Here is a 10,000-nt window from a genome sequence, read left to right on the forward strand (position 1 = left end):
ACCCAACCACAGGTCAGATACAAGTAAGCAGCCTCAGGATGTAAGCATTTCAGATGCTACGAATGACAAGTAACAATGCAGAAACACATAAAGTTAAATACACGTACATAACTTCAGATATAATACATCTAAACAAGTCTTATAGTAATAGCTTTTTGATTTGTAGTAATCCCAATAAAGATCCAAGATGAGCACCTTCTAAATGAGGCAGAAACAAATGGGAGAAAGGTGGGATGGTGGACAGAGAGATAGAGATCTTTATACTTCATCAAAGACAGTATCCTGTTAAATCTGACAAAGTGGCCTATATATTAACCACATAAACACAATTCCTCACACTGTCATGATGTGTGAAAGTTCTGCAGTTTAAGCAGATCAAAATCTACATTAACAACTAAGCTGGAGCCATCTTTGGCTACATTCATCCTGGAAACAGGTAAAAACCTGCTCTATACAGATGACTGGCCACTACCATCACCACTGAAGACCAGGAGGTATACTGTCAGAACAGGGCCCTGGCAGTACATTTTAACAATGCTGGCCCTAGTCATTGAGGGCCCCCTAAGCAGGATTTGATTTGGGAACCCCTCCCAGTCCAACATTGTAAATGATATATATATATCTTAGAATAATTAGGGGGCCACCTGGTGGCTGTGGGGTCCTAAGCAGCTTACTGGGTCAAGCCAGCTCTGCATTTTAACATGGTATTCCCAAAACAAAATAATCCAAGAAAACTGTACACAGCTTTACTGCAGGCAATGCCTTGCTACACGATACACTGCGTCCCAATGACCTCAGTCACAGCTTATTTAAAATTCCAATTTGAATTTGGATGAAATGTTTCAGATGTATCATCCAATGTCATCCAAGCCAGTTACGCTGTACGGAAGTGAAATATGGGTCCACTCAGTCTGAACTACCTCAGTAAAACACACACAGTGCAGTCATCTCCTCCCTAAAAAGACATATTGCAGTCACCTTCTTCCATGTTTGTGGAGAGCGATGACTGGCTGATGTTTGCACACGCCCCTGAAGTCGGCCTTCCTTTTATAGGATTGCTAGGATTTTTCCTTATGCTAATTAACATGAAAGACATGTGTATCCAATTTACATCGTCTGGTACAACAGGGATATGTCTGTGAATAGGTCTGTGCCATGTTGATAAATTATGTTAATGAGACCCAGCATCTTGTGAATGAGTCCCGATTTGCCAATTCCACGGTGACGGCACAGATTTAGCTTGAGTAGCACAATTAGCCCTAAGTACTGCATGTGTGATCAGCAGGGACTGCCCTGTCACACGCCAACACAACACCTGCTAGGACAGGAATGTACAAATCTGTTAAAGCAATCGCTGCTACGTCCTGTCTGTGACTCTTCCAAATACTGCCACTTCTTGTCTGTGACTCTTCCACATCCAGTCTCTGCCAAAGCAGGCACACACGATGCCACCCCGTTCCTACCTGTCGGCCCGTAAGCGAACACAGTGGCATTGTATCCTGAGATCAGCCCCTCAATCAGACCTTTAGTGGTGCCGCGATATACCTCCTCCTACAACACACACACACACACATCGATTACATACACACATTATACAAACACACACACACACAGTATACACACACACACACGCCGATTACACACACACATTATACAAACACACACACACACAGTATATACACACACACACACACACCGATTACACACACACATTATACAAACACACACACACACAGTATACACACACACACACCGATTAAACACACACATTATACAAACACACACACACACAGTATACACACACACACCGATTACACACACACATTATACAAACACACACACACACACAGTATACACACACACACACACACACCGATTACACACACACATTATACAAACACACACACACACCGATTACACACACACATTATACAAACACACACACACACACACACAGTATACACACACACACACACACACACACCGATTACACACACACATTATACAAACACACACACACAGTATACACACACACACACACACCGATTACACACACACATTATACACACACACCGATTACACACACACATTATACACACACACACACACAGATTACACACATACATTACACACACACACACACATTATACAGACACATTATTCACACGCAGTGATTACACACACATTATACATACACACTGATTACACACACACATTATACAGACACACTGATTACACACACACACACATACATGCTGATTACATACACACATTACACATACACACTGATTACATACACACATTATACATAAACACTGATTACACACACACACTGATTACATATACACATTATACATACACACCGATTACACACACACATTATACACACACCGATTACACACACACATTATACACACACACACACTGATTACACACACACACATTATCCACACACACTGATTGCACACACATTATACATACACACTGATTACACACACACATTAGACATACACACTGATTACCCACACACATTATACATACACACTGATTACACACACACCAACACCAATTACACACACACATACACACTGATTACACACACACATAAACACATTATAATACACATGATACACACACTATCCACACACATGATACACACACATTCCACACCACTGATTACACAACATTATACCACATCACACTTATACACATACACACACATTAGACATACACACTGATTACCCACACACATTATACATACACACTGATTACACACACACACACACCAATTACACACACACATACACACTGATTACACACACACACATTAAAAATACACACTGATTACACATACACATTATACACACATGCTGATTATACACACACATTATCCACACACACTGATTACACACATACATTATACATACACACTTGTTACACACACACATACACACTGATTACATACACACATTATACATACACACCGATTACACACACACATTATACACACACACACCGATGACACACACCCATTATACACACACACCGATTATACACACACATTATCCACACACACCGATTATACACACACATTATCCACACATACCGATTACACACACACACATTATCCACACACACCGATCACCCACGCACATTATACATACACACCGATTACACACACACATTATACACACACACACCGATGACACACACCCATTATACACACACACCGATTATACACACACATTATCACCACACACGATCACCCCATTATACACACACCGATACACTACCACACACCGATACACACACACCGACCCCACCCATTATACATACACACTGATTACACACATACACACATCATACATACACACCGATTACACACACACATTATACACACACACCGATTATACACACACATTATGCACACACAACCGATTATAAACACACATCATACACACACACACACACACAGATTACAAACAGACATTATACACACACATTATACACACCGATTACACACACACATTATACACACTCATACACATACACACACTACTGCATACACAAACACATAGATACATATACAAGACACACACACACACACACACATAAACATATATACCTGGCTAGCAGAGCAATCAAATGCCACATCAAACATGTAGGTCTTTTCCCTTGATCGGTGAGCCCGCAAGATATCATCAGGATCTTCACCTGGGTCCATCAGAACCACCATCTGAGACAGAGAGAGAGAGAAACAGATCGGACAGAGAAGGATAGAGTGAGAGAGGAGAGAGAGAGGGAGAGAGAGAGAAAGACAGAGAGAAAAGAGAGGAGAAAGACAGAAAGAGGAGAGAGACAGAGTCTTTATTGGCTATTGGCATGAAACAATTGTAATTATTGCCAAAGCAAATACACACACACACACACGCACACACACACACACACACACACATATATATATATATCATGTTAAATGTTAAGGCCAAAGCTCCCTGACGCACTGATTTTTAGTCCAAGGTAATCGTAGCTTAGTGTGTGTTCAATGGCAGTGTTTCCTAGAGTAAAAAAAAATGCTTTCCTGAAATCTGGGATTTTTTGTAAGATCATAATAATCTTTGTCTTTTGTCAGTTCTGACAGTATTGCTCCAGCAGATCTCTCTCCTTCTCTCTCTCTCCTGTCTGGAGAGAGTAGTTGTGGGTGAGGGATGAAAACACAGCCCTCACTTTGAAGCTACTTGATTTAAATTCATCAGCAGCAAACAGTTTCACACCTACTGACCACAGTGTGTAGTAAGCACAAACACACACACGCCCACAAGCACGCATGCACGCACACACACACACACACAGACACACTCCCACAAACAATGCACTCTAGATACTAGTATGGTGGAACAGTTTAACATGGGACGCAAAAGTGCCAGGCCCTGGCATAATGCACTGTGGGACTTGTAGTGTGGTAGAACAGATTTAAAATGGGACACAGGAGTGCCAGGCTTCGGCACAATGCACTGTGGGATTTGTAGTCTGGTAGAACAGTTCAACATGGGACACAGGACTGCCAGGCTCTGGCACAATGTACTGTGGGAACTTTTCTCCTTGAGGAGAGGCAGTCTGTGAGCTAACAGACAGGGCCCCTATAGAATCCTACTGTATTATACCACTAACAGACAGGGTCCCTGTATAATCCTACTATATTACACCACTAACAGACAGGGTCCCTGTATAATCCTACTGTATTACAACACTAACAGACAGGGTCCCTTATAATCCTACTATATTACACCACTAACAGACAGGTTCCCTGTATAATCCTACTGTATTACACCACTAACAGACAGGGTCCCTGTATAATCCTAATGTATTACAACACTAACAGACAGGGTCCCAGGCTCTACTGGCACATCACAGAGGGATCCTGTAGCTAAACAGTTCAACACTACACAGGGCAGGCTCGCCATTATTAATTTTCTACTAGAGACAGTCTTGACTAACAGACAGGGCCCTATAAATACTACTGTATTACACCACTAACAGACAGGGTCCCTTATAATCCTACTATATTACACCACTAACAGACAGGTTCCCTGTATAATCCTACTGTATTACACCACTAACAGACAGGGTCCCTGTATAATCCTAATGTATTACAACACTAACAGACAGGGTCCCTATAGAATCCTACTGTATTACACCACTAACAGACAGGGTCCCTTATAATCCTACTATATTACACCACTAACAGACAGGGTCCCTGTATATTACTACTGTATTACACCACTAACAGACAGGGTCCCTTATAATCCTACTATATTACACCACTAACAGACAGGGTCCCTGTATAATCCTACTGTATTACACCACTAACAGACAGGGTCCCTGTATAATCCTACTGTATTACACCACTAACAGACAGGGTCCCTGTATAATCCTACTGTATTATACCACTAACAGACAGGGTCCCTGTATAATCCTACTGTATTATACCACTAACAGACAGGGTCCCTGTATAATCCTACTGTATTACACCACTAACAGACAGGGTCCCTGTATAATCCTACTGTATTACAACACTAACAGACAGGGTCCCTATATAATCCTACTGTATTACACCACTAACAGACAGGGTCCCTGTATAATCCTACTGTATTACACCACTAACAGACAGGGTCCCTATATAATCCTACTGTATTACACCACTAACAGACAGGGTCCCTGTATAATCCTACTGTATTACACCACTAACAGACAGGGTCCCTGTATAATCCTACTGTATTACACCACTAACAGACAGGGTCCCTATATAATCCTACTGTATTACACCACTAACAGACAGGGTCCCTGTATAATCCTACTGTATATACCACTAAAAGACAGGTCCCTGTATATACACCACTAACAGACAGGGTCCCTGATATCCTACTGTTAACCACTAACAGATAGGGTCCCTGTATAATCCTACTGTATTACACCACTAACAGACAGGGTCCCTGTATAATCCTACTGTATTATACCACTAACAGACAGGGTCCCTGTATAATCCTACTGTATTATACCACTACATGATACTGCCCCTGAAGCATGCTGCATAATACAGCTCATGGTCAGGGGGCACGTCGTAGGGTGTGATGGCTCGTGGGATCCCCAGTTATATCAGTGGCATCCTGGTTCAAGCGATGGTCCTGTCCCGCCTGGACTACTGCAACTCACTACTGGCTGGTCTGCCAGCATCCGCCATCAGGCCCCTGCAGCTCATCCAGAATGCTGCAGCATGTCTGGTCTACAACCTCCCCAGACATTCCCATGTCACCCCCCTGCTCACTGACCTCCACTGGCTGCCAGTTATGGCTCGCATCAAATTTAAGACCTTGGTGCTTGCATACCAGGCAGCTAAGGGGTCAGCACCAGGGTACATCCAGAGGATCATCAGACCCTACACACCAGCCAGACCTCTCCGTTCTGCCACCTCTGGACGCTTGGCACCTCCCCCTCTTCGCGTCTGTACTTCCCACTCCCGTCTGCTGTCTGTCCTGGCCCCTCGCTGGTGGAATGACCTCCCCGTGGCGGTCAGAACAGCAGAGAATCTTACCACCTTCAAACGTAGACTGAAGACTCATCTCTTCAGGCTGCACCTCTCCCCACCCCTCCCTAGCCTATAGTTTAGCTCAATGTACCTAGTTAGGATAATACGATTACGTTAGTTTATTTGGCAGGATTGTTGTTGTTGTTGTTGTTTTTGTCTGATTAGGCAAATGTGATTCCAGTGCTAGTTTGTACTTGGTAGGATTGTTGTTTGCTGAACAGGTTACTCTACAGGGTTGGAGTCCTGATCGATGTGGTCACTTCTGGCACTACGATCCTTACTTCACTCTAGTGTGTTTCTTTTGCACCTCTACATCGGGAACCAATGCACTTGCTCTTATCCAGAGCGACGTACAACGTCTGCTAAATGCCTGTAATGTAATGTAATGCAATGCATGCCTACATTTCTTCGGCCCAAAGACCAGCTGTGCTCCTGGGTAAAGCAGGATACTGAGGAGACAGATGGGCAGTTGTGTCACTGGGTAAAGCAGGATACTGAGGAGACAGATGGGCAGTTGTGCTCCTGGGTAAAGCAGGATACTGAGGAGACAGATGGGCAGTTGTGCTCCTGGGTAAAGCAGGATACTGAGGAGACAGATGGGCAGTTGTGTCACTGGGTAAAGCAGGATACTGAGGAGACAGGCAGTTGTGCTCCTGGGTAAAGCAGGATACTGAGGAGACAGATGGGCAGTTGTGTCACTGGGTAAAGCAGGATACTGATGACACAGACAGTTGTGCTCCTGGGTAAAGCAGGATACTGAGGACACAGACAGTTGTGCTCCTGGGTAAAGCAGGATACTGAGGAGACAGATCAGGTTTCCAGCACCACGCCAGCATCTTTAGCACATGAGGTTGTGCACTGATGCCAGGAAGTTGCTAACTGAATTTCTGCCTAGACATGGGGCACTGCTAAAATATTCATGCGTTTTTCTCCTGTAGACGACAGGTTGCTTGCATGCATGTGCATTAAATGACAGCAAATGGATCAGTGAGTCACCAGCCTCGCACAAAGATCTATAAATTGTGTGTGTGTGTGTGTGCATGCGTGTGTGAGAGAGAGTGTGTGTGTGTGTGCGTGTGTGCATGTGTGTGTGAGTGTGTTTCTACTGATGCTGAAATTAAATGAGTGTATTCACAGTTATTGTGAGAAATTGTGTACATGTCTGGGGAGTTGTACTAAAGGCAATGCCTACATATTACAAAACTGAATACTGATCAAATGCGTGCCGCTATTTTAATGCTATAAGTGTATTGTGCTATTACACCTGACAATCTCAAGTCATACCAGACCTGGGTCAAATACATATTTAAAGTATTTTAATTACTTTTAAATACTTATGTAGAAATGATTTAAAATCCAGCATTTACAAATATTGAGTATTTAAATTGAAAAATGTATTTGAAAATTCATTTAAGGAGCATTTGCATGTATTTGCAATAACTTTCAAATAAGTCTTAAAGAAACATTTAAAATACTGAATTTTCAAATACAAAGTGTTTTATTTAATGGAATTATTTGAAAATACTTTCACAACATAAGGCCAGTGGTGCAACTTGTGCAATTGCACCAAGCTTTTGAAAGACATGAAAAGCACTGGATATGCGTGAACCTATCAGCTGAGCATTTAGTCTAATTAGAGGACAGTATTTTGAGGAGAACGTGTCAGGTGACTGCTGATGGCCCCAGTCCAATTTCCCTTTTTGGGAAAGTATTTGGTTTTCCATGAGAATAATTAAAATAAATCAAAGTATTTAATGTGTAAATGTATTTAAAAATACTTCAAATATATACAGTATTTAACTGCATTTTCAAATACAAATACAAATACATATTTGTATTTGACCCAGGTATGAGTCATACCATCAAAAAGTGATGTCATTCTCCAGTATGTGAAGGCATACCCTCAGTGTGATGCCATTCTCCAGTATGTGAAGGCATACCCACAGTGTGATGTCATTCTCCAGTATGTGAAGGCATACCCTCAGTGTGATGTCATTCTCCAGTATATGAAGGCATACCCTCAGTGTGATGTCATTCTCCAGTATATGAAGGCATACCCTCAGTGTAATGTCATTCCCCAGTATGTGATGGCATACCCTCAAAGAGGTTCCAGACCTACAGTATGCTCCTCACAGGTTGTAAGGTACCCGTGTCATGACACTGTGCATCCTAGTCATGTATGCTAATACACCCAAAGCAGGTTCATTAGACCTGCAGTATAGGCAGTGGTTTCTAGTACTGGTGCATGAAGGTTGCATTTATTATGCTGTGACATCCCGAGGGCATTTTTTATTTGCTGGGGCAGGTAAGGGAGGGGTTTATTTAATCTGGGGCAGGGTATAGGGAGGGTTTATTTATTCTGGGGCAGGGTATAGGGGAGGGGTTTTATTTATTCTGGGGCAGGGTATAGGGAGGGGTTTATTTATTCTGGGGCAGGGTATAGGGGAGGGTTTTATTTATTCTGGGGCAGGGTATAGGGAGGGGTTTTATTTATTCTGGGGCAGGGTAAGGGGAGGGTTTATTTATTCTGGGGCAGGGTAAGGGGAAGGTTTATTTATTCTGGGGCAGGGTAAGGGGAGGAGTTTATTTATTCTGGGGCAGGATAAGGGGAGGGGTTTATTTAATCTGGGGCAGGGTATAGGGGAGGGGTTTTATTTATTCTGGGGCAGGGTAAGGGGAGGGGTTTTATTTATTCTGGGGCAGGTATAGGGAGGGGTTTTATTTATTCTGGGGCAGGGTAAGGGAGGGGTTTTATTTATTCTGGGGCAGGGTATAGGGGAGGGGTTTTATTTATTCTGGGGCAGGGTAAGGGAGGGGTTTATTTATTCTGGGGCAGGGTAAGGGGAGGGGTTTTATTTATTCTGGGGCAGGGTAAGGGAGGGGGTTTTATTTATTCTGGGGCAGGGTAAGGGGAAGGGTTTTGTTTATTCTGGGGCAGGGTAAGGGAGGGGTTTTATTTATTCTGGGTCAGGGTAAGGGGAGGGGTTTTATTTATTCTGGGGCAGGGTATAGGGGAGGAGTTTATTTATTCTGGGGCAGGGTAAGGGGAGGGGTTTATTTATTCGGGGGCAGGGTATAGGGGAGGAGTTTTATTTATTCTGGGGCAGGGTAGGGAAGGGGTTTTATTTATTCTGGGGCAGGGTAAGGGGAGGGGTTTTATTTATTCTGGGGCTGGGTATAGGGGAGGAGTTTATTTATTCTGGGGCAGGGTAAGGGGAGGGGTTTTATTTATTCTGGGGCAGGGTATAGGGAGGAGTTTATTTATTCTGGGGCAGGGTAAGGGGAGGGTTTTATTTATTCTGGGGCAGGGTAAGGGGAGGGTTTTATTTATTCTGGGGCAGGGTATAGGGAAGGGGTTTTATTTATTCTGGGGCAGGGTAAGGGAGGGGTTTATTTATTCTGGGGCAGGGTATA

General features: G+C 43.1%; 1 protein-coding gene across 23 annotated transcripts in view; it reads right to left on the reverse strand.

The window, feature by feature from the left end:
• kif19 (kinesin family member 19) overlaps nt 1–10,000 on the reverse strand; it is a 43,862-nt gene that overhangs the window by 24,040 nt on the left and 9,822 nt on the right. For all 23 annotated transcript variants that reach the window (XR_010328587.1, XR_010328585.1, XR_010328581.1 and 20 more), the window contains exons 3-4: nt 3,626–3,736; nt 1,464–1,551 (exon numbers count right to left, since the gene is read on the reverse strand). Coding sequence is in view for 2 of the 23 variants with exons in the window: in XM_064324408.1 (XP_064180478.1) it covers nt 1,464–1,551; nt 3,626–3,736 (199 nt within the window). In the remaining 21 variants the exon portion in view is untranslated. The remainder of the gene's footprint in view (nt 1–1,463; nt 1,552–3,625; nt 3,737–10,000) is intronic.

Source organism: Anguilla rostrata, chromosome 2, assembly GCF_018555375.3.
Source record: "Anguilla rostrata isolate EN2019 chromosome 2, ASM1855537v3, whole genome shotgun sequence".
In the NCBI taxonomy this organism is placed as follows: Eukaryota; Metazoa; Chordata; class Actinopteri; order Anguilliformes; family Anguillidae; genus Anguilla; species Anguilla rostrata.